The 27,089-nt window shown below is 37.9% G+C and overlaps 1 protein-coding gene across 3 annotated transcripts; it reads right to left on the bottom strand.

Annotated features, from left to right (window-relative positions):
• Positions 1-1,353: 1,353 nt before the first annotated feature.
• LOC132861343 (choline transporter-like protein 2) lies at positions 1,354-25,498 on the bottom strand. 3 transcript variants are annotated; one of them, XM_060892828.1, is made up of 22 exons: positions 25,354-25,498; positions 15,420-15,468; positions 14,534-14,607; positions 13,501-13,585; positions 13,226-13,310; positions 12,656-12,766; positions 12,289-12,349; positions 11,964-12,087; positions 11,474-11,557; positions 10,783-10,895; positions 9,776-9,907; positions 9,440-9,539; positions 8,958-9,050; positions 8,453-8,537; positions 7,744-8,006; positions 6,594-6,688; positions 6,318-6,421; positions 5,468-5,541; positions 5,284-5,354; positions 5,062-5,144; positions 4,741-4,825; positions 1,354-1,932 (listed from the first exon to the last, which is right to left on the bottom strand). In XM_060892828.1, exons 1-22 carry the CDS (start codon positions 25,382-25,384, stop codon positions 1,829-1,831), a joined length of 2,106 nt encoding a protein of 701 aa, XP_060748811.1. In that variant the 5' UTR covers positions 25,385-25,498; the 3' UTR covers positions 1,354-1,828. The 3 variants fall into 3 exon arrangements, with proteins under 3 accessions (XP_060748811.1, XP_060748809.1, XP_060748812.1); XM_060892826.1 differs by lacking the exon at positions 25,354-25,498 and adding an exon at positions 18,364-18,755; XM_060892829.1 differs by lacking the exons at positions 1,354-1,932; positions 25,354-25,498 and adding exons at positions 2,074-4,159; positions 18,364-18,758.
• Positions 25,499-27,089: the final 1,591 nt, after the last annotated feature.

Below are 27,089 nucleotides of genomic sequence, written 5' to 3'. Positions count from 1 at the left end.
GAGTGAATGAGAGTGTGTGTGTGCCCTGCGATGGGTTGGCACTCCGTCCAGGGTGTATCCTGCCTTGATGCCCAATGACGCCTGAGATCAGGCTCCCCGTGACCTGAGGTAGTTCGGATAAGCGGTAGAAAATGAATGAATGAATGAATCTAATGATGTCTTAGCTTTATAACAGAAAATTTCATTAACATACAAAGCATTTGGTGCCCCATTGCTAACTTTCGCATAATATATTGGTAGAATGTGGTATCCAGTCAAATAATTTTTTACTCTTTGAGTCAGGGATGATTTACTAAGCATGCAGTTAAAGTACAAATTAACCAATGTCCATATGGCAGAGTATTATACTGTGCATGAAATTACACTTTAATACGAACACCTGCTTATTTATGCTATGATCCAATGCAAGAAATATCATAGATAATGTGAAGAGGTCCAGTTTTTGTTCACATCAAACATCAGAATAGTGACAATGACCTATAACTGTGACTTTAATTGTGGCAGGGTTGCTGGCACCAGGTGAGCTGGTTTGAATTTTCATATGCAACAGTCTCAGAAGCTGACACAATGTTGTGAAAAACAAAACACATCCTGTGTACTCTGAGAAGAGTCTGTGGAGAATAAGCAGACTCGTTTGAGTTGAGAGTAAGTCTAAAGTAACTCAAATAACTCAGCATGCATAATACATAAAACCTTGAGGTGGAGGATCAGGTTTAGATTTACTGCATTTGGCAGACACCCTTGTCCGGAGCAACTTCTCATTTACACACCTGAGCAATCGAGGGTTAAGGGCCTTTCTCAGGGGTCAGTGATGGCAGCTTGGTGGACCTGAGATTCAAGCTCACAACCGTCCAATTGCTAGTAAAACACCTTAACCACTAGGCTGCTGCCAACCAAGAACAAGAATCTGAAGCCATCGTATGTACAGGCTCACTGAAACCGGCCAGTTAAAGACTGGAATAAGAACAATTGATTGAAGAGTGTCGGAACAGGTTTGTACGATGGAAATACAAATGACTTTGGTTTAACATATAAATGACAGTCAGCAAACAAGAAAGAGCCAATTAACAAAATGCTAGATAGCTATAGAGAATCTGATAAAACAGTTCATTAATGCTAATCTTTAATACTCAAACAAAAAGTAAATCTGTGCATGTATGATTATTTATGTACATATATCCACATGGACATTTGGTGGATCCTGGCTATAAGCATATGTAACAGCTGCATGACTGTAGCACAGGAAAAACCTTGAGAACTGACCCAGCCTTGACAAACAGAATGGATAAAACCCACACCACTCATTCTCACATAGTGAGAGGCTCATACTGTACAAAAGAAGCGAGACAAATATACAATTTACTATCTTTATTATACTTATAAAAAGTTTAAAAAGGAACAAAAATGGCAGTTAATTATGATCAACATGAGCAAACATAAAAGTTAACCCAAGTAAACTAACCAAAAACCAACAGCTATCTTTACCACCATACAAGCTTTAGCACTGATTGTCCTTAAATAAACATTAAACATGAAGCAAGATTGTAAAAAAATGTTAAAAATAAAAAGAACAGCCCTTTACAGTTACATAATAAAGGCCTCTGATTACACATTCTGCTTTTAAACAGACATTGTAACAAAACTCCAAAAACACCATTACAATGAGATAAACACTTGCATAGAAAATAGTGATGCTCGCTTGGCTTGATTTTTTTTAGCGTGCAGGGCAGCTGATCATGTTCACGCATGTATTTAAGGCACTTAACTATAGTATTTACAAACACTTTGGCCTTGGAGTACACTGTTGCATCTGGACAGATTTTGGCTCTCACTTTTCCTGGGAACGGTTCTTCTTTTTCAGGACTTGAAGGAGGGACTCGGGCATTAGGTAAGGCCTCTCTGCGCTGCCGTCATTCCTCTCAAGGTCTTCCACTGCGTGAGACAGAACACAAGTAAGGAAACAAGATGGTGAGAGTGAAAAAGTTTATATTTACTTATAAATTTAAACTCGTCATCCTAACAAATAAAATCATAGTGACATTAAAAGAACAAGAAAAAACTATTTACACAGTATACACACATACATTTTAATAGACAGGTTGAAAGGCACCATTCTCAACAGACAGGTCAAAGAGGAAAGAACAGTGGAGTCCTTTAAGTCCTTTTAGAGAAACAGGGCATATTCTTTATAGTTACAGTTCAAGGCAAAATGGTGCTTTCTTTGGAGGGATAAGGCTTCGTGTTTGGAAAAAGTGCAGCTTTTGCAATTCAACCTACCTCAAACTCGGCCACAAATTCTTCAGTTTAGTCAAAAATCAACAGAAAATGGCACTGGCATTTAGATACGCCTGCATCAACCATATTCAAAATCAAACAGGCATTTGAATTAAAATACAGAAATAAACATAAAATCCAGGAAACTCTAGCCTGAGTATCAGCAGATTTGACTAATAGGAAAAATATTTACAGCTACAAAGTAAATGCATAATAGCAGAGTAGCAGTGTATTATTCCCATCACTATATGAGCGGCACCACGATAAGGGTGAAAAACTGCACAATTTCCTTAAATATCGAAACAACATGAACCACATCTTCAAGTGTCAATAGGTGCAACTTTTGTACAAATACAGCACAACATGGCACAGACAGAACATAAACCTGGATACATCACAGGAGTACTGAGCTCCTGTCATTAAAAGGGAGAAATTTAGTGTTTTGTAGGTATTTGTCTTTTAGGTATATGAAGTAACAGGCAACTTTTCAGATACAAAACAAACCAAAAAAAAATTTTGTTTTAGAGTTCTAACATTCATTGCAGAAAGTGAAGCAAATAAGAGTGTAAAGTCTAAAAGTGAGCTGAGGTTCTCCAAGATGTTTGAAATAACCAAGAAACCGATTTCCTTATAAAACTGCACGGCAGTGTACTTAATAGAGCAGGTTTTCTTTGCATGTGTCATACCTTTGCACAGTTCTGTGTACATTCTACAACCATTTTTATTAGGAACACTGGTACACCTGGCTTGTACACCAATTTTACAGGTAGCCAACCATGTGGCAGTGGTGCAGGGCATCCAGTCATGTAGATACAGCTTTAGATAATGTTCATCAGAATGAGGGAAAAAAACTGATATACAATGTTGGATGTTGATGCTAGAGATGATATGCATTGCACCACTGCCACAGGAAGAGCTGCCTGAATAATTACATACAAGCAGGGGTACATCTGTCCCTATTAAACAGGCAGGTAGGTGAGTGTATATGGCGTGTACGGGTAGCAAAATATGGCCGCGTGGTACAGGATGTTTTAGACGAACATTCTTCGGCTGCGTAAAGTGCTTCTCATAAATTGAGGACATGCCTACTGGGGGAACAAAGTCTGAGAGATTCTATGGTACTTTTGTATACTATACTGCAACTTTAGATTTTATAGTGAAGTACACTGCAGTTACTCCCTGCATTCTTTATATACAGTCTGATTACAAATGAAGTGTCTATTTATAAAGATATAGGTATAAGAATGCATAATACACTGACTAAATGATCAGATATTCTTTTACAAAACATGTAAAAGACAAGAATCAGCACACTTCTAACTGGCTATAGTTTAAGCTATATGGCAACATGCTTCCACCTTAGCTTGTAATAAGTTTTTTGGGAAAGAGGGAATTTCCAGTGGGTAAATGCCATTCACTGCTCAAGACGTATGCCTGCTGTGGGGTTTCTGTGAGCCCCTTAAGCATCAACTGTTGTGTATTCTGTCTCCCTTGCAAGCAACTTTGTTTAAAAAGTGATTTCAAGCAAGTTCTATCTTTAAAAAGTCACAATGAACCACTGCCACTGAATGAATCGCACATTATACGTAACAGACTGAAGTAACTGACAGATACACATAACCTACATCATATTAGTCAGTGCTTTTAACAAATCTAAGGACATCAGCTAAACATGTGCTGACTAATCTTTGGAGGCTCAATGATGTCACATGCTAGTCTTGTTCCAGGGAGGCCTTGTGTGTTCTCAGAGGGACCTCTTCCTCCTGAGGTGAAGCTGGAGGATTGTCAGCAGGCTCCTCAGTGGTCTTGAACAGGATCTCATGCAGAGTAGACGACATGTAATACGGTCGAGCCGCAGAGCCGTCGTTGCGCTCCAGGTCTTCGCCTTTTACGTGTGTGCGTGCGTGCGTGTGTGAAGTTAGGATCGTGCATGTAGCAGGGGTGAAATTTTCATGCGTGTGTGTCAGAGTGTGTACAATGAGGAGTACAAAAATTTTAATGCAGAGGAGAGTGAGCATGTTAAATGGAGTGTGGCCAGAGAAAACAGGAAGGGGAAGGGGAGTGAAGGGAAGAAGGTGCGGACAAACAAGGAAGAGAGAAAAGGAGCAACAGGAAAAAAGTCAGAATCATGCTAAAAGGCAGCTGAGAAGCATGTTAGTTAGATGGTACACCTCAAGAGTGAAGACAGATAGTGAAGTTAAACCACCCTGGGAATCTTTCATTTAGAGCCTGATGCATCATTCTGTTATCCAGCAATGTTTGCATAGACTGGGCTGACAGAATAACAGTAACCCAGCAACATCTTTAAAAATTAAAGTATATATTTACTGCATTGAAGCATTTGGTACAGCAGATAAGGCTTTACATATTACTAAAATATATACACATCAATATAAACCTAGATTTTCAGTGTTTGCTTAGTATACATAACTTAAAATGTGGTATAAGACTTTATCCAGTACTCACAGAAGCAAAGGAAGAGTGTGTCAACACACATGGCATACACGCTGAAGAAGCCGTGGGCAATAAGGTAAGAGCCCACCATGATGGTCTGTGTAAACAAACACACACACACAAGAAATGCTCAAAAACATGTTCTCATGTGGATTCATCAGTTCAAATTCATAACAAAATTCAATATCTAGTTAAACATTTACTGCGAGCCCCATTAATGCTCATACACATTTTTCTTACAATTACACATGAAGTTGGTGATTGTTAATTGTATTACAGTGGCTAAAAAGAACTGACTTGGCATGCTAGCGTGTGTTTGTGTTATTCTCTCACCAGCATGGGCACCCAGTAATAATTCAAATTAGGTACAACTTCCACTTTTGCTCTCCCAGAGAAGAAGAAGAATGAAAGGACACCTAGAATAAAATGGGGAAAAAAAAAAAGCAACATAAGACAATCGAAATAAAGCCAAAAGAATATTTTGCAGCTAGCCAGTAGTGTATACATAGATGGCATTATTATTATTACAAAAAAACAGAACGGTCATCCACTTGCCTACAATGCCCACAATAAGGAGCTTCCCCAAAAACAACAAGAAATCTGTGACCTTGTCCAAGACAGCAACCCTTAAAGAATAAAACGGAGAGAATAAAGGAAAATTCAGAAAGAATAACAGATAAATAACAAAGAAAATTCTGGAAGTTCTCTTGTATTTGTTTATTTTGTTTGCTTTACTCACCTGATCATATTTCTCATCAACAGGAAGAAGGCATCTCGGGCTGCAGTGCAGAAATTTTTACCATAAATGGCCACCTGAGGGAGCACAAAACTTTGGTTACATGTTGTGGGGTACAGAACACACTGATCTACTGTATATCCAGTATTGGTCTTTTGTATAAACACATTAATCAGGGCTTAAACCAAAGAAATCTATGAAGGATAATAAAATGTCTAATAAGAATTGTTAACTTTTACACCTAAGGCTCTGCATGCTTAATCAAAGAATCCCAGCACTACCAAGCTGTCACTGTTGGGCCCCTGAGCAAGGCCCTTAACTCTCAGTGCCCCAGATGCCAAATCATTACTGACTCTACACTATGACCCCAACCTCAAAAGTTGGGATATGCAAAGAAAGAATTTGCTGTAATGTATATTTGATTATACACTATTTTTACTAGTTTAAATTCCCAGATGTTTAGAAGGTTTCATACAGCCAAATATCACTAGCATAGCAAACTAAACCAAGAGGTTAGTTACTGTAAGTGCTAAAGAACTAGCTTCAATTCATCACAAGCAGACATGTGACATTTCAGTTTCTAATCATTTGTGACATGTTTGAAGAGTTGTGGGGAAGAGAAAAATAAGCAAGTAAGCAAAATAAATAAATTTCTATTAAAAAAATAAAAAACGCTTGTGCATTTCCATTTGTTTTTAGTTTGCATCTATAAATCTTTAAAAACATTTTTTTTAATATTATAAAGTCAAATGTAAAGGATGGTAATAGAGGAAGAAAGTCACGTTGTTTAGTTCACAGAGATACAGTAAAACACTGGCTTAGGCTTGGTAAATGAAAAGGATCAGGAACACACCATGATGTAAGCATTCCTGTTGATGAACTTGATGAATTTCTCCAGGCACCAGAAGCAGCACTTGAGGCAGCAAAGCAGAAACTTGGCAAATTTATTCTGTGCCGCTGTCGAGATAAACCAGAAACTCTTGAACACACACAGCTCATTAAATGGAAACTCTACGTTGTTTGCCGGCTAAATGACAATAAATTAAACTGTTGGAAACTCATGAAATGGGTTTCAAACTGTACAACACAATCCGATGATAAGGAAATCATGAAGGATCTTATGGTTTACCTTTTAGTTTGTGGTCCAGGTACTCCAGCAGAACCCTGATGACCTGGACGATTGCCAGGATGAGAGAACCGAACGCAAGAGTGCCTGTGTGATACCTGATAAACACAGACCAAAAAAATAAATACGTATGAAGACAGATACCTAGCTGGTCTGATGTCCTGACCAATTAAGCAGCATCACAACTCCCAGTTCTCAACAACAATGGATGGGTTCTGAGCAGGAGACCGATGCTCTATTGGATTTACAAGGGGAAGAGTGTAATGTAATTATTATTGTAGTGCATTGTATCTGTGATTTTAGTTGGTGAGCCGATGTAAATTAAAAAAAAAGAAAAGAAAAAAAACCTGTCCAAGAACAGACTGATAAAAAGTCCATTATGTCATGTGGGGAAAAACGTGTGGGGGAAAAAAAAATACGTTTTTCAGTACAGAAGTCTCCATGAAGCAGTCTCTAAACCACACCACACGGTAAGAAGACTTGTGTTAAATCTCTGGGGGTTTCTGGGTTGTGTACTTGTGTGAACACAGCCCATACAAGTGTTTAGAACATTTGGTGTTACAGGCTTTCATAAGGACATGGGTGTTCTTGATTGGCTTATGACTCATATGAAAATTTAAAGCCACACCATCTGCTAAGACCATTTTAAAAATAGTCCATGTGCATCATTCTGCTAACTATATACAAGAAGTGAAACTATGGCAGAGACTGTACAACCCTCAGAAACTGAGTAAAAGATATTTACTCAAAAGCTGTATTATTGGTTGTATTAGAGAGCGCTGTTTATCACTTCAGTCCATTTTCATAGCATCATCAAAGAGCTCAGGGATCCCTCTTGCCATCAGGATGAAAATACTGCCTTGTAAGATGAAGTCCATCAGTCAGAATTATGATCTGGGTTCATTTCTAGTGAAGCTTCTATTTGCTCTAAAAGGCGAACCGGACCCATATGCTGGCAGATAAACACCTCCCACTGCATGTTCCTTTAATTAGCCTTAATCTGAATGAACCAGGGTTAACACGAGTAACAAAACAACCTTGCATTTGGATGGCCAGATGGGCTGCGAGATAATCCAAACAAAATCCTGTAATTGTTTAACTTTATTTCTATTTATAGACTTGGGGAAGGACATTCATACACTCAGTCACATACCTGAGAGCTCTACCAAATGAGGCAAACACTGGGCAGGTTGGCATATCGCGGGACTTGTTGAACGCCCAGTAGTAGGAAGCAAAGGCACCGGCCAAGGTCATCTGACCCAAAGCTGTCACGAAGTTGGCACACCAGAAAAAGAGGAAGACGTTGTAGAACTGTAGGAAGATGAGGTACTTGTGGTAGGCGGATTCGCCACCGTAGAAAGCAAAAAGGCACTGTGACTGTGGGCACTGTTTCTGCATGTCAGAGGTGGTGTAATTCTGAAACAATCAAAAGAAATCAAAGACTGGAATGATTAGATTTCCTATCTGATTTCCTACACTTGTATGGATGTTGCACTGGTAAATCAATTTCAATGTCAAACACAACCAGCACTCAATCATGGCATTGTTGCAGTGGTATCTACTCCAAAACTCCCAGGTATAAAAGCTGGAGAAAAGCACAAGTCATTTGTTTGTTTTGATTTTTGCGCTAAGAATTTGTGTAAGTTTGATTTTTGATATTATGAGAGCAATGTTGCATTATTTCAGTGAATCAAACCTTTTTTCCACTTACAGTCAGTGGTGACTGATATAAAAGCCATATAACTACACAAACTATAGGCATGTATTCAATTTACAAATGCCAAATTTATTTGCAATGCAACTGCAGTTATTCTAACGCAAGAATCGTCCATCCAACACAGTCAGTATACTGAAACGCTCACCTCGGGGCTGCAGCTGTTCCTTGCATAAATACACTCAGTCTGATTAAAGACTTTGTACACGGCCTCATTGGATGTGGAGAGGAAGCTGAGCAAAAGGTGTCAAGGTCTTGTTTTTGTAGCACTTTTTTGTAGAGTTACAATGACGGCAAAAAATAAATAAATAAATAGATAAAAACTTACCAAAGAACACATCGGACATGTTCAACATTGTAGCTACACTACAGCACTTAAATATATGATGTTCTCTCACCAGCCTCTGTGTTTTATTTCGCTTCAAGTTAATATTATAATAATAATAAATCATAAACAACAAACAACACTTGAAACATGTTTAAGAGCATTCACGTGTCAAGTCTCGCAATCCTTACAACTCTGAGCTGACAGAAGGCCAGTTCTTTTGCTGAGCTGTATTTTTTTCTTCTGCTCAATTACTGTTTACCAGTTCAGTGCTCACGAGACAAAAATCTGCATGGGGACTAGGATAACAAGCACAGCTGAAGGATACATAGCTGTGATCGCCCAGTATGCAATGACTATGGATAGGAGGAAGAAGGTTAACAGAGGGTAAAACAGTGATGACATCACGTGTCCGATGGCCCTGTAAAATACACAAGGTGTTAATGGTGACATAATTTAGCCTCAATTACTTGTACATGCTAATTGTTAAGCTTTATCTTCAATCTAGATTCACTCTCCAAATACAGTCCTTCATGTTTGACAAGAGATGAGATAATGAAGAGAGCGCCACTCAAAACATTTCTGTGCATTTCTTTAAAAAAAAATAAAAATAAAAGGGGTGCTGAAAAGTAAACAATCTTTCGACTAGGCCAATACTGCATTTATAATCAGAATAACACCAGCTCATTATTACTACTGAGAAAAATTACATACAGTAGATAACAGTAATGACGGCTTCTAGACCTAATCTTTGTCATTTGATATTCGACTTTACTGAACGTTATGACGGAACAAATGTACTGTACACACCTGCTGGCCTCTTTGATCAGAGCGATGGCGATTAATATTCTTTTTCTGAGGAAGATTAGGAGCAGGATGATGATGAGCTCCACTATTGCCAGAATGATTACTGTGGAGATGAACAGAGCAGGAAACATTTTAAAGCATTTAGGTTTGTTTTCATTCTGGTTTAGCACGTCACATCTGAGCCACAGCTAATCCCTGTTCTAAAACCCCTTGACCTCCCAATTCCCAAACTGAAGATGTCCTCAATTCTTTCTTTACTCATGAAAAACAAATGAGTGACAAACAAAACAAAACACGGTCATGACACGGTCATCCGCTTTGGAGACTTTGGAGACTCACTGAAGGCTAACCAGGTCTGTCTGATATGCAGGTACACATTCAAGTCCATCTGGAAGCCCAGCTCCTTGAGGGTGATGTTGGCCCCAGGGGTGTTCTTTAGATGAACGTACTCCATGCTGCAGTGGAAGATACCTGCGCAAACAGAAAGAAATAAAGTGAGCAAAACATTAAGGAAAATGGCACCGACACCGTCATAGATGTATAAGCACAACATTTTATACACCATACCCTTATCAGCCACTTTATTAGGAACACCTGTACACCTGCTTACTTAGCCAATCATGAGGGAGCAGTACAATGCAGAACATAGTGCAGATAGAGTCAATGTACAGACTTCCTGGTATGAGCCTGTTGTAAAATTGAAACTAGAGCAGGCAACATATCTTTCCAAACTTTAGCCTCATTTGGCTATTCCTGGCTGACTGGAGTGGAATCCTGATGTGGTTTTCTTCCGTTATGGCCCATGTGCCTTAGCGATCAATGTGCTTTGCATTCGGAGATGCAGTTTCGCTTAAAACTGTTATAAAAAGTAGTTATTTGTGATACCATAGCCTTGCTCTGACTGTCCATTCTCTTTGATCTTTCTCTTATGAACAAAGCATTTCCATCTGAAGAACTGCTTCACACTAGATCTTAGACAGAACAGTTTATATATATATAAAAAAAAACAAAAAAAAAAAAAACACAACATCCAGAGCGCCATTGTGTCAAAATCCCAGAAGCACCAACAACCATGATGTTTGATATGAACATTATCTAAAGCTTGTGAAACAGCATGATTTTATGTACTGTACCGCTACCACATGAATGGCTAACTGCATGCACGGGTGCAGGTGTTGCTATTAAAGTAACCAGCGAGAGTATTTACTGGATATAATAGGGCTCGATTGAGCAACTGTACTGTATCCACTGTTCACTGATCATTATATTAGTGAATAGTGACAGACTTCACACACAAGTTTCTTAGCCCCAAGCATGTAGCTCGGTTGTTCAGACAGAGACACTACCGTATCCTATGACGAGGATGACCATGATGATCATAACCCAGACCATGATGCCAGCCAGAAACCTCAGCAGTACGATGAAGATCAGACTCAGGATTGTCGCTATGACCAGACCACTGATGAAACACAACCATCATCAGTGAAGAATGATCACAATGATAAACACCATTAAAAGGTAGGGTCTCCGATATTTGAGAAATGCTTCAGAAAACTGAGTCAGTACGAAAAGCTAAACAAAAATCAAAACAAACGTGTAGCCAATGAGCAGAAGGGGCAGGTCTTGTCAATATGGGCAGAGAGAGTGTTCTGTGCTCATGTGTGACATTAGCAGAAAGTGGTTTTAACATTGACATGGAGGATAAAAACAAAAAGAAAGCGAAAAAAGGCTTACGATAAGGCAAGTGTTAATATAGGACCAGCTTTCCAGCGCTGGAGAGACCTGAAGGAGTGGGAAGTTGGCCATATACTCAGGAAACTCCAATCTGTGAATATGCACACATGCACACTGAACACTCTCTCCGCCCAAATTGACAAGAGCCGCCCCTTTCTGCTCATTGGCTACACGTTTTTTTTATTTTTGTTTTGTTTGGTGGCCCAACGCAGTTTTCTGAAGCATTTCTCAAATATCGGAGACCCTACCTTTAAGTTAAGAATGAGACATATATTCTTCTGAGACAGATTATTGTTTACTTACAGAATTATCCAATACCATGATACTGTGAAATCCTCAAAGATCTTCATCACCACCATTCGAGTTTCAGCAACTATTGTGGCATTCCTGCAGGCACCAAAAACAAAACACAAGTGATGTCTTTAATGTCCTTTATTGTCTTTTAACAGTTGTACATTAAAAAGATACCTACTTGAAAACTCCAGAACAGCAAATTTCCCAAATGGGCTTATATAGCAATAGTGTCTTAATCAGTGAAGTGGAATTAAGAGTTGTGTGTCCGGTTTGCTTTACGGTATCTTTGAAAGATTTGGACATTTACAAGGTAGGAAACCTTCGATTGGACCACAGAATTCTACTGAAGAGACAGAAGAATTTTCACCTTGAACATTACATTTGTGCTGAGAGTTTGTCAGGAGTTTGTTAAAATATGTTGCCTTCAACACACATTAGACATTCGGGTATGTTAGCTGTTAGTGAGTGTATTTACACTAGTATCTGAGTGTATACTCACTTTACAGCAGGCAGTAAGTCGCTGGCCTTTACAGGCTTGCCCTGTGCATCCAGAAAATCGGTACTGTTTCCTACAGTGATCTCATTCCCCTTTGTGCCAAGAGCAGGGAAACATCTCCGTGTGACTGAGCAAGAAGGAAAAATAAAAAAAATAATAAGACAGACAGACAAAAACCAAAAGCAGAAATACCCTCGTTTTTCTAACTGTATTTATAGCCGATGTTCTCGTGGTAAAATATACCTTGTAAATTCTAAAAAAAAAAAAAAAAAACCACCACATTTCCGTTTAAGATAAAGCTGATGCATAAGAAAAGATAAGGTCTTACATGGCTTGCTAGGGATGAGCACTGCAGGACAAATCCGTCTTGTCAGGATATCAGCAGGCGTCTGAAAGACAAAAGATATTAAAATCCTACTGTAAATTGTGATAAACACATTTCTGTTCTCGTCAACCACTAAAATACTGTGTAGAGTTCTCAACAGAAGGAAAACATCTCGCACTACAAGCAAACAGTGTCCTGACTCATTTTATATCAGGCAGAATGAAAAACCGGTGTGCTGTAAAGGGTCAAATCAACTGTGGCAAAATGGCAACAAAGACAGTCAGACAGACAGCCCCAGTCAGAAAAAAGGTTAGCAAAAATGATGTGTTACTATTTCTTGTTCAATTTCAAACCTTCAAGTTCCACCTACCAGGTTGCCTGGGTCTTCGGTACAGAAGCTTTTGTAGTAATCCCAGTCCTTGCCACCAAATTTGGCATTTAGTAGAGTCAAGGATTTATCAGGGCATTTATCCACACAAATCTAGAAATGAATAGAGATGAATGTACAGTTATAGTAGCAGTATTCTGTTACTGATACGCCTAGCTAGGATCATCACACCACCAACACGATAGCAGCTAGTTTCACATGTCTAAAATGATACTGTGACATGAATCCCACAGCGATGAATTAAAACAGGTACATTTTACAAAGATTTCTAGAAGCATAACCTCGCACTAGTGTGTTCTCAAGGTTATATAAAAGTAAAACAAGCTAAAATTTAAAACTACAGATAATTCACACTGTATAGTCTTTACAAAGGGCAATTTCTTGCATTGCTTCAGTAGGCATAACGTAACATCAGTATAAGCCTAGAAGGTTTAAGGATTTAAATATTACAAAACTCTACCCCTGAACATGGAGCTTCAGCAGCAACAGTTTCTCTGTTCATTTACTAGTATAATATTTCATCAAGTAGTCATTCAACACGAGGACATGTACCTGCGTGGTGGGACACTGGAACTCTAGGAGGACCACAGGACTGGCACACTTCAGGATGTTAAAGTAGAAAAGGTAAGGCTTCTTCCTGTTTTACAAACACCACCACATACAACCCAAAGATTATTCATATACATGTGCAAAAGCTGGCAGAAACAATAAATAAAAGCTTTTGGTTAATATCTCATTATTTACATCCTCCTCATTTCTTCGCGTTTTAAACATTCGAGGTTTCCATTAAACATGAAGACAATCTGATGTCTGGCATTTCAACTTACTCCAAAGGAGTTCCAGTTTGACCACAGAATTCCCCTCTGCTGTTTGTGGGGTATATCACCTTCCTAGGGTCACCCTGAGACCATGCTGGAAAGGAGACAAGAAAACTGAGCACCGACTGCACAAACACAAACTACATAATGTTCACACTGATACTATTTTAGTTATGAAGTGTTGGGGGACTGAGAAGCACAATAAATATAAGTGGGATAAATATGAGGCACATATTCTTCTTGGCAGAAGACATGACATGGCATGCAAGTTATGTGCTGTACAAGTCTGAATAGAAAAGACTACAGTCAGAGGCCTTCTTGTGCCACAGGAGTCTGTAGGCTGGAGAATTGAAGCCCATTAAACTTAACTTGCACCACATTGACTCATATGGTTTGCATTTAGGCCAGTAAGCCTCTGTCCAGCCAAACAATAAACATGACTGTTTCCACAACAAGCAAACTGAGCCTGGCATTGCCCTTAACATGAAATTGTTGTGAATTGTTCTGCCTTCTTTTCTTAATATTTTCACTGATCTCACTAAATACAAGTATGAAACTGATGATAATAAATGCAGTGAATACAAGTATCCTTGAAAAGCTCCTGAATAGCTACACGTACGACTGCTAAACAAACACTAGCCAGCACAATTCACGATAAGCCACAAATTGAGCAATAGTGAAATCTTATTTGCATTTCCCTGATACGACAACAAACTGTTTAAAACTTTATGCCTTCCTACACAAGGAATAACCACAGTTATTGATTTAGAAACATACGCAATAGAGATCATAATTTTTTTCTTTTTTTAGTGTACACACTGGGGTTTTTTTCTAGTAATTCTTTCATACAGGTCTTTATTCACATAGCTCATTGTATTAACGTGGGCCCATTATCTATTTAAAACCATAATTACATAAACCTATACCTCGTCCTCCCCTCCCTTTGTCTACGCACAGGTGAAGACACGAATACAAAGACCATGAACACTGACTCTCTTTTGCCTTTTAAAACTAGAAGCTTTAAAGTAAAGCAATGACTCACCTAATATTCCCACAGCGACATATCCAACTATGGCCAAGATGAAAAGAATACAGCAAATAATGTCTGTACAGCCTCTGTAAAGGAAAACAGAAAATTCACATCATTTACTAATGGACGGGGAAAAACAGCATGCAATTTAGATCTCTATTACATTTGACAGAATTATACTTGTGTGTTCACTAGACAAATCCTTTTTTTTTTTTAAAGCTAGCCAACTAGGAATTTGGGTAAGATAAGAAGTGTGTATCAGGATAAAATCGAACATTTTGCGAAATAATACAAATAAAATTAGAGTTAAAATAGTGCTGGCAATTCAACAGTCTGTGAAAAGCCACACCTACAAACACAGATACAATCTGTAGCATACATTCGGTTGCTATACAAGCAGCATTGTTCACATAGATAAAACTTCTACCCAGTAGCATGCACATCGCCCAGGGCAGGTTACCATACCATGGAATGTTAGTCATTTCACACCCCTATTCTGGGATGCATATTTTCCTACTGTAAAGCAGCCTGGAGATGTGTATGTAATAATAATAAAGCTATATGCTGTGTCTCAAAGTCCATACTGCAAAGTTGTTGTTTTTTTTTTTTAAGACGATATAGCACTTTTTACACAGGAGACAATTTTAACTGCGTTTTTATGGAAAACACATTAGAAATACGGTAATGTTAATGTTAAATGATAAACAATAAACCATAAATTGCCTGGAATTGAGTGCCGTATTACCTTTCCAAAGATGAACACAGCAAACTTTCTAAACTAATTAAGCATATATACAGAAAGCATCTTGTGTACATGTAGCTAAAAACCAAGTACAACACTGTCACTATTAACACTTCCTGTTAATAAGACTGATTTTAAACAAAACGGGCTTCTTACCTACTGTGGATTGGCCCTTTGAAGTTGGGGTCATATTTTCTGGGTTCACCTGTGAGGACAATGAAAAATAACATGCAATCCATTAACATTATTGTGCAGTTCTATAACCAGGAATAACAAGGTGGTTATTAATGTAGACTTATTTCTCAATCCTAATTTGATTTAACAGTCTATTTTCATTCACTCATTTGCCATACAAGGCCTGTGAACACGTCAGTTATTGCCTCAGGGCTGCTGGCTGTGTAATTTCTCAACCTGACTTTCCAACACTTATTTTACTGAAGAACAAGTACAGTTTATTTCAGTCTGGCGTTTGAAAACACACAGGATAAAATCAGCTCTGGCTAAAGTGAAAGATTGGTTGGCAAGCATGCAATAAGCACAAAGAAAAAAAGCTACAAGTGGCTATTAAACATATTGCAATCGTTATTGATTAGTTGGTCTGTGTTAAGCATGTGATACACTACGTCACTTCACTGACACCACACTGATCTCCTCACACACAAAAAAGGTTGATACAAGCAGTTTATAATAGTCTAATTGTCAGTTATATTGTGTTTACTTAATGGCCTGTTATTTAATTAAGCCTAGTTAAGCGTCCATAGTTGTAATGTTGAAAGAAATATTTTTAAAAATCATTTTTGCTATTTAGTGCATTCTTAAATCTTACAATGTGCCTAACTGGCAGAAATTGAAATCAACTGAATCAGTTAGTGGCAGAAACTAACAGGCAGAAATTGAATCAATTATTTCTCAATGTAGTAATACACACAACATTTGTGAGCTTTGAAAAGCTAGGTAAGTGTTCCCCATCAAAAAAATGCTTCTTGACCCTGTGGATTAGGAGTTGGAACTTGTAGCATGGAGCATAAAAAGGAATGGGAGTATAATGAATTATGCCCTAAACAGGAGTATAATGATGCAGGCCATGATAATCAGTTTTCCACACCCTGAATTGTACCAACACAACCGACAACCAACATTCCAGCGTAAAGACTAGATAGGCTTAGGATAAGATGCCTTCTGCAGTGGGATCATATTGCAGATTTGACCACAGAGTCATATTCTTCCCACAGCTACAATATATGTAAGTCTCTTACAGCCACCAGTATTGAACACAATGCACCAGACGGCTTTTACATTACCAGCTCCAGAGCATCGATTCAAATAACAATTCAAAATACATTGCTAACAAAAGTTTGCTAACAAAAGTGCAAACAAACGAGTGCTCTATTTAAAAAGGTCCTATGAACAAAAGTTTCAAATTTGTTAAATTATTATTAAATGATATTTAAAGTCTTATGTGGTCAAGCAGAAACCTACACACAAAGAATGCCCACTGATCTAACATTATCAGGGCTGTCTTAACTTGTAGGGAAATCCCAGAGAGATATTTTTGTTGGCTCCGGGCTTAGAGAATGCTGTTCATTGTGGTTTTAAGATATTTCTCTAATGATGCAGAATTTGCATCCCAAATGCCTTTAGAGCCAAATGGAGGTCTGTAAAAGTCCTGCACAGACCCACAGAGTGGTGCAAGTGCATAAAGATTTAGCTACATCCATTTTGCTGGTACCAATACCAGTACCCATACCACACTCAGACACAGAGGACTTTTTTTTCTTAACTCAGACTGACATGCTGCCTCATGATTAGCTGAGCGTGTAACTGTAGGTGTTCCTAATAAATTGGATATATAGATGCACTGAAATTTGGCAGCCTGGTAGTGCTGAAGACCCTAAACAAGACAAATTGTCTTTCCCCCCAGTGCTTCTCTAGCAGTTAATAGTAATTAAGCGCACTCTTGGGAACATAAGTGTTTGTTAAAACTTTTAAAAAAAGGGTTTCAAAAATCAGTGAGATCTATCATGGGCTCTGATACTCATTTTGTCTCCTTTAGCCCAATAGCCATTTTACAAGGAAACCCTGTTAATATAAAATTTTATCTATAATTGTATATAGTTACTTACTGTGGGGCATCATGCAACAGACAGACAGGCACACAGAGACAGACAGACACACAGACAGAGAGACAGACAGACAGACAGTGAGACAGACAGTCAGACACACAGTCAGTCATCTACCATGACTAAATTTGTCCTTTCTTGCTTCTCAGTTGTTTTTTTTCCATTACCTCTACAGTTGTACACATTTACAACATCCGGTGTACACGCCTATAGAGCAATGTGTCATAACATGTCAACGTGACCTTATTTGTTTTTATTTTTTCTTGCCTTTTTTTGTTTTGTTTTTTTAATTGTTTTTATACTTGGGGAATTTTTAAGCAAGAACGGTCATCTGCTTGAACTTAAAATGGCTCCTTGGAAATAACTTGCATCAAAAACACTCCCACCACAAAGCCTTTGTGTGATACGTGAGTAAGCAGCGAAGGAAATGAAAGGGAGGAACCCAAGTGTACACAGGGAAGTAAACTCTATCAGCAAGCAGCACGCCAACTTTTCAACACGGGTTTAAGTAGTACTTACTCACATTTATCTAGTGTCGTTTCTACTTCTTAATCTTTCTGCCAAAACAGGAAGGAGACGTGCAGAGTGTCACGAGCCCCTAATCCTAATCTGTCTGCCAGTGCAGAGTGGCACTAATCCTAATTCTCGCGCTCAAACTAGAAACCAGACTCGAACTTCTGGAGAAACATAAATATAAACCCAGCATCCCACAAATGCTAACCAAATTATAATCCAGCCCAAAGCCATAAAGGGAAAAAAAGGAGGTCTGCACAAGACAGACGCGACTGAAATAAAACCTGAACCCGATCAGTATTGATGCGTCAGATGCTATACAGAGCAGAGAGCTATAAAATAACAAGAAATAATAAAAAAAATAAATAAATAAAAAACCACTGCAACTCTGACATTAAACCAGGCACGACAGCAAAACTCCATCTGCTAAAGAAAAGCCAGCACATGGTTTTCTATCTGAACTTTACCATGTTTCCCGTAATGATCTTCTTCCTCCGGCATTTTGTGGCTTTTTTTTTTTCCAGCGTCTGTTCCAATCCCCATCGCTCCGTGTAGGAGTTTGTGCTTGTTGTTTGTTTGTTTGTTACAGCAGTATTATAAAGGGTCAGTTAACTGTTGTGGTCGACACGCGCTCACTCTTCACTGCTCCAGGGCTCAGCCGCTCCCAGTGCATTAAACCGGTTAAACCGGTAATAAACAGCGCCTTTCTTAATATGTTAGTCGTCCTTTTGGTTTGCAGATTTTTCTAACCCACAGCCAACTTCTAACATACTGAATATTATTACTGAATATTGAATATTATTATTAGAAGTCGCTGAGCCCCGAATGAGTTTAAGCCGACAGAGAAAACTGCAAAACTTAACCAAGGTTGTACGAAGCCCAGGTGTTTTATATTAGTTCCGTTCCGCTAATTTGATTGGTGGAAATGTCTTGAGACGTTTCACCGCCTGTATCACTCCGCTCTTCTGAATGCGTGACGTTAAACTGCTTCATAGATCGATCGAGTTACTAAAGTTATTGAGTTTAGCAGAGAACACTACAGTCGAGGCTTTTCAGGGATGTAGGAGTCATCGGAAACACCTGCAATATGAATTTACAAATCAAATCAATATGAGTTTGCTAGCCATCTAGCTGCAGAGCTATAGATTTAGTGTTAGTGGTATTGTTTTGTCTGATTAAAAGTGAACAGAACTTTTAGCTAGAGTGTCTAAAATGTCGGATACTCAATAATAATTTCTAAATAGTAGTTTAAAGAACTGCTTCTAAAAGCAATATAGCATTTGCAATAGTGTGTTTATATTGAACACTGTTATACTACAGCAATCTGTCCACGATTCCAGTTTCTTATTAATAATTAGAGAGTGACACCTCAGTTAGTTTCCATCATGTATGCTATAACATTTATCTACAGTGGTTTCCTTACTGTTCCCTTTTTCTCGATTGAAAACAAAAAATAACAACTTTGTAATTTTACATCGAATTAAGCTTCTTTTGAACTATCCAACAACACACGTGTCAGTGGTTTATAATACATTATTTTATTTCAACATGCATACTGTACAAGCTTCTCATATCCACTCTGTTCTAAACATAAGCTGTGTTCAATACGATGTCTGTCAGGTCTAAATATGCTCACAGCAGTGATTACTCGAGACAGATATGCTATGCTAAATTTTTATTACATACCTTTATGAAATCATTATTTAATGAAATGACAAGTGGTTAACAAGAGATTTTCCCTAATTTTCCCTCCCAAGGAGCGCATGTAGAACTTTAAGGATCCTATAAAAGTTATTAAATAAGGTGTTTTTCCTTAATAAAGGATACAAGGGGACATTTAGAATCAAAATTATTTATTTTAATACAAACATTGCACTGCTTTTAATTATTTCTGCATTTCTGCTTATACTTTGACTGTAAAAACAGTATAAACACTTCCTTTAATAGTCTTTTCTCACTCTGTTTAGACACAAAGGATCCAGCAGCATTTGTAAGCAGGTTGTCTGGCCAGCTTTGAGCTCAGCCAGTGGTCCACAAGGAGACTGGAATCAAATTGCTCTAGTGAAAACTCCTCCCAGTCGATCTGTATGAAGTCTTCAGTTGTGGACACTAAAAGATTCTTGTTGAATTTTTCATGCAGTTTTGGCACAAAAGCCTTTTACACTGGGCAGCTGAAGCACCAGCATTAATTCTAGTGTGCTCTAAGAGAGAAGACTGTTTAAATTTGTTTTATCGAAAGAAAAAAGCCTGCATGAATGTGTCTGGATTATTTGGGACCGCTCTGCCTTGCAAGATTTGTGCCGGAGGTTTTGGTTTGTTTCTCTGCACAGCGAATGCCTTTGAAATTTACTTTGTTTCTGTAGGAAATCTTGTTTAAAGGGAGGTTTCCATGTAGAAAAGGCCAAGTTGCTCATTTGTCCTGCCCTTTACAGTACATGACATTTTTCCTTGAAAACGAATTCAGTTAATGTTACTTTGTCCTCTACTTTGGCTCGAAGCGTTAGTTGAAACATCTGAAACTTTGTGTCAAGCACAGCAAGGCTTCATTGATGTGGAGCGTTACTGTGTATGCAGTCTAGCCTGTATCCACCCTAAAAGAATGCAGATTGGTTATGCCTTATTGTCCCCAACTGTGAGTGAACGTATAAGTACGTCTGTGGGTTTTAAAGCTTCATTTATTATTATTATTATTATTATTATTATTATTATTTATTAAGAGAGAAGTGTTGAAAGCACAGAAACCGTGATTAGATGATTGTATCCCGCACAAAACATCAAGATAATCATTCTGACCATTTAATCAGGACAAGCCATATGACATAAATATAGACACTTGGTTTGAGTTTTAGATTTAATTTTGGGATAACTCGCTTTTTGGGATCTTTTCAAAGTGACGAAATTCCTTTAAGAGATTAGTTTTCAACCCTCCCACCGTTATCCAGGGCAGTACTGTTATACAGTAAATTCATTTTGGCAGCTTCTGTTCACTAGTTTTTAACCACAGACTCATTTTAACCAGAGAGCCATGATCACAAATAGTGCAAATGCATTCGAGACATTAAACCCGATATACTGTAAATTAGACTCCAAATTTGAGTTAAATAGGTTTAAGGAGATTGCGAAGGCAATTCATTCACCAGTTCCCCAATGTGTGTACTATAGAGTTCCGTTTATTATTACGTGACATCTGTATGCTGATGATATGGAAACATGAACACAGCAAGCTCAGCAATTACATGCACGCAAAAAACCTGCTTCCTTCTTCTAGTTTAAGCTTACATGCACAGTAATGTTGCTGAAACGCCCTGATTTCACAGCAAGTACTTTTCCTATACAACCTTTCATATACCATCTTTTTTTTTCACTTTCTGTATTAATTCTTTTTTTTTTCTTCATTCCTCCTTTTGTTACCTCTTCTCTATATGTGCCATAGTTTTGCCCTCTTTGTTATGGGCAGCAGTGAAAGTCAAGTGAGGCATAACTGGTGAAAAGGGTGGATTGTGTTAGTCACGTCTTGAGTTCAAGCCAACATGTACGTGCACACACGCACGCACACAAAAAACTGGAAACCATTTTTTCTTAAGTGGACTCCAGCTTTCTTAAGTGGACTCCAGAAGCTGAATCGGAAAATATGTTTTCAGCTTGTGCTGAAAACAGGAAACCTTCTCAACTGTCAGTTCAAAACTGAATCCAAAAATACCAATTATTTATTCTAAAACAAAGAATGTTTATCTTCTACACATATGTCTAAGCAAATGACCCTTGTATATTGATAGAACGTGCTATTAAGAATAGACCAATTTTAGACTTTTATTACAACTCTATACCATCACATCAACATATCATACACCCAAAAATAACTCAAAGGTTAAACAAATATTTATAACCGTAATTATTACATCAACACATTTGCAATGTAGATGAAAGTTTTGCTTCATTTATTGTTGCTATTAATTATTATTACTTGCAAAAAATGGATACAGGTTTAATGTAAAACATCTGCACAAGCAGCTCCAAGTCAAAAAATAGATTAGATTTCCAATGTCTCCAAGCTACCCTTTAATTAGACACCAGTTCAGATCCCTATGATTAGGCTGGCTGTATATAGACTAGACCCTCCACTGACGTTCGCTACAGCATGCTAATTAAAGTACAGTGAAAATGGGCGTAGTGGAGGATGTTACACACACACAGAGATTACACCACTAACACTTCTAACAAGAATTCATTTTTAACAAGTCAAAAATATTCAGATGTTTAAAATATTGAGCTGTTACTACCCAACAACCTGATGGTAAATAGACTAATCTGCTAAAAGTAATGACCTCAGAGCTCATTTATCAATTCCAAGTTCTTCCACGCTAGCACTTAAAGATCTTCAGTCACATGTGAAATACTTGGCACAAGACAAACTCATGAATAGTTATGGCCATCATTTTTCTCCCTAATATATGTGATATTAAATTAAGCACAACTGTGGGGCTGTTACAGAATATAAATTTGCCATGAGAGCAAATTGCATTACTTATACTTATTACTTATGGCCGCAGCACATACTGTTACTCTACTAGTGTACAATGTCTGTCCATCCATTCATCCACACATCCAGTTTATCCTACACTGGATCAGGGAGAGCCTGGAGTCTATCCAAGACTTAAAGTGCACACAGTTGGGGACACCCTCGATGCACACATACACACACACCAGAAAATGTAGAGAGGTCACTCAGCCTCCAACGAATGTCTTTGGACTAGGGGGAGGAAACCAGAGTAACCTAAGAAATTACAAACTCTGGTGCGACGCAAACACGCTAAAAACAAAGTCAGCATGGTTCCTTTCACAAAGGCCCCTTCACAGTATTAAACCTTGTGTCATAACCACACAAATTTTTCTCGTTCCTCTCTATAAGAGTGTAAAGCAAAAACTTTACACAAAATTCTACAAAAGGAGAATTAACAGGTTTTCTCAGACGTTTCCTCAAGTTATTCACGTTCCACTAAAAAAGAGAACCGTGTTGTTTCCTCGGTTGTTTCCTGATGTCCTTACAGGTCAATGAACATCAACTAGTAATAAACTAATCATTTATGGTTCATTTTTGAGCACAAACTATAACTAGACAACAATTTTCTCAAAAAAAAACAAAAACAAAAAAAAAAAAAAAAAAAACACACAAACAATAATTGAGAAAGGAGAAGCATAAGATTTTCAAAAACTATGAGTGTGTAAACTGACCCACATTAATTCAAGTGCACCATGATGCATCACGAGATGTGTAAATGTTGTGCTTTGTTTGCCATGCAGCTTTTTGACCCTCCGGTTGTGTTGACAGATTTACTCATGAACTTTCTCTATTATAAATGTTGTAAACTTGATTACTTTGTCCACAGTAGTTTCATAGCTATAATACAACATGCAGAATTCAACACACAAAACACAGGCACTCTCCCTCACATCCACACACAGACACACAAGCACAATTTTATTGGCACCAGATTTGAGCTCAAAACCAGTGTGCTGCAGTTCAATCAGCCGATCTTTCTGAAACCATGGTTAATCTAACACCGTATAGATGGCCACACCACAGCTTTTAAATACAGTAATAGACAATACAGTACAGTACAGAAGAGCTCCAAACACAGTAACTTAAATCTCTAAACAAACACCCAACAAATCACAGTATTTCTGGCAAATCAGGCTAAACATTTTTGTTTAATTGTAATCATTGATTTTGTCTATGAATTATCATACAGGAAGTAGCCATTAAAAGATGGCCATGAAGTAATGATTGATTGGTTTTAATGGGCCCAATGTTTGCCAAGAAAACTTTACCCACACCATCACATCACCTCCACCAGCCTGGACTGATGATACAAGACAGGTTAGGTTCACATTCTAACCCCTCTACCATCTCTGTACCTAAGCAGAAATCTTTTTTTTCAGATAAAACAAACATCGGCTGGATACAGGGGAGACCATGCATACACAGTAACGCGCTGAATCAATGGCATCTTCATCTGTACAGTTTTGGTGAGTCTGTGCCCACTGCAGTATCAGCTTTCTGTTCTTGGCTGACAGAAGAGGTTCCTGACAATGTCTACTGCTGTTGTAGTTCATCTACCTCAGGTTTCAGGATGCTGAGATGGTTAAAAAGTGTCTGAACTCTCTCATTACCAAGACGTTTCTGTCCACAGAACTGCTGCTGAATGTTACAGGGTGTTTATTTATTGCACCATCACAGGAAACTGTGTCAAAATCGCAGGAAATCAGTAAGCAGTTACTCAGACCAGCAATACACAGTTTACATCACTGAAAGAGCATTTTTCACCAATCTGATGGATGACGTGAACATTACCCAAAGCTGCTGGCTCATACCTGCATTTATAATGCTGCCACACGAATGGATGACTATAACTGCATGAACAAGTACTTGAACTTGTGCCTAATAAACTGCCTCAGTGCGAAGTACCATTTTAGTCCAAACTGTAAGCTAGAAGGGGCATTTCATGTTTGAGCCACTAGAAAAATCATTAACAGTGGTGATATGTTTTAGATTCATTTTACAAATCTCATCGTCTCTAAAGTTTACCTAGACTTAATGTGGGTAGGAATCAGAAGGTCAGACTGGAATTACCACAAAAAAAAAATGATGAGACACAAAAAGTATCTCTACCAAAGCGATAGAAAAGCTAAAGTGTGGTGGAAGAAAGGATCCAAAACGTCCATCTGTGTCAATCTACACAAAAATCAGTTTAAAATGTTTAAAAAAAATGTTTAAACCCAAAACACCCTCACACAAGACAGCAAAGGACTTCATCGGGAAAACATTGAAAGGTCTTAGACTTGAACCCAACTGAGCAAATTTTTTTTTCTTCAATTCAATTCAATTAATCTGTAATCAGAACGTTTTGCAAAGAATTTGCTGCCCTTCTACTGAAACTTTCTTTACTAGAAATAAATAGTTTTTACTTGAGTTGGTCTTTGATGCATATGATAACTTTAAAAGGGTTGGTTTATATACAGTAATTTAACAGAACTGCTTTTTCTCTAACACACAAACACTAAGCCAGTGAAGGTTTTAAACCCTTTGGAGACCGGTTTAAAAACATAAAAACACAGTTTAGAACACACGAGCATCAGAAAAATGGTCCTAATGGCTTTAATCCAAATCAAACACGTGATTATTTTCACAGGGTGTGTTGATAAAACGGTTACTTGCGCGTGCGCACCGTTAAACGGCGTAGGAGTGTAAAACTAGCACATTTAAAAAAAAATAAACTCTACACTTTTTTCATCTCCATGTATCGAAGTCAAACAAACAAAAAAAAAAACAACACACAAAACTTATATAACAGGCTTCCTAAATAAGTTATAAACTGATATAAACTGATAAACTAGGCTTTAGCTTAGCCTAGCTCGTGTAGACCGTTATTTTTTTCATTTCAGTCTCTTTAACTCACCGTATTTACGTTCCTCTCCATCTATATCCATCTTTTTTTTTTTAAAAAACGTGAAAATCTCCAGATATAAAATCCTGTCAACATACAGAGGCGCAACCCTGCAGCGTTAATGGCGTAAACACATATTCAACATATTAAGAAGGCGTGTCTGCTTTATGTGTCCAATAGGAGAGCGAGAAGTTTTTATTGACAGCGACATCAGCCAATCGCTGGCGTTTATTTTTTCCGCTATGCACAGCCTCTGAAATGAACTTAAATAAGATGATTGAAAACACTCACTCACTCTCTCTCATTTTCTACCGCTTATCCGAACTACTTCGGGTCACGGGGAGCCGTGATACATGATCCGTGATACATGATCTCATGTATCATCGGGCATCAAGGCAGGATACACCCTGGGCGGAGTGCCAACCCATCGCAGGGCGCACACACACACACTCTCATTCACTCACACAACCACACACTATGGACAATTTTCCAGAGATGCCAATCAACCTACCACCGTGCCCCCCTGATTGAAAACACTGATGGAAAAAATGTTAAACTCAAGTATTAAAAGGTAAAATGCTTTTTTATGTTTTTTATTTTTGTTATGCTTGTGTATGAATGTGTATAGTTATATGAACGTGTGACACAGTGACACCTAGTGGTCGGTTTGCAGAATAGAGACAAATGTGAAATACTATAATCTTAAAAATAGATCCATAGACAGAAATAAAACATGGCTTTACCACTGTGCAGAAAACTAGATAATGGTTTTTAAATAAACTTGGAATAATTAAAATATGGATTATTTTCATTCCATAATTTTGTGTTTAGTTTTGTTAAAAAAATGTGACTTTTATCAGTTTTTAAGGGTATTGATGTTTGTGCTTTTATAAATTCTAAACTGTGTGAAGAGTTATTGTACTGGGCTTGGGTATTAAAAAATACAATTAACCAGTTTTTTTTTTGTCAAGAAAACATGACGTGTCTAAACTGTATTTGGGTTGAAATGTTTTCTCCTCTTGCTCAAAATCTCAAAAGTTTTTGTCGATTTGGGGAATGAGGTAAGATGTCTGTGCCTGTAATCTAGAAGTCTGATATGAGGTTGAGAGATACCACTGGGGAAAATAACATTCATTGAACCACCTGAAAAGTGGCATCAGCAGCGACACTCCCTGACTTTGTTTTTTTTTCACCCACTCTGCTGTTGAACAAATTCCAGAGGCTGTCTTAATACTTCTGACTGACCAGAGTTGATCCTGCTGATGTTTATGGCTGATGAATGACTTTTGTGCTTAAGATATTCAACGGATAACAGCACAGCACTCGGATGTTATACGATACATTACTGCTTTGTTTGCAGAAAATTTTAAATCCACAATATTGAATCTGGCATCCAAAGTGTAAGCCATTGCAAAAACCCTCCCAGCTGAAACTCTCTAGGTTCAAGAACCTGAATTCACATACTGACTATTTAATGATAAAGGAATTAAAGTAATATTGAAGGAGGCCAAAATTGCTGTGACTTCCTCACACTGATCAAACAATCAAATGATTGTCGTTTCTGCAGTTTCTTCTCACCGTTGCCTAAAGGGCATCTACTGAAGCCCTTCTTGATTAGGGTTTGTTTGTACAAAATCTCCAAAACACCCATCTTCCTTGATCCAAAATGGTTGACCAGAGGCTCATCAAACATTTTCTTTTATTTCACTGATTTAAATTGCAAGCGGTAGAAAATGGATGGATGGATG

Source organism: Tachysurus vachellii, chromosome 18 (genome assembly GCF_030014155.1).
Source record: "Tachysurus vachellii isolate PV-2020 chromosome 18, HZAU_Pvac_v1, whole genome shotgun sequence".
NCBI lineage: Eukaryota > Metazoa > Chordata > Actinopteri > Siluriformes > Bagridae > Tachysurus > Tachysurus vachellii.
This window is presented reverse-complemented; position numbering and strand designations above follow the sequence as displayed.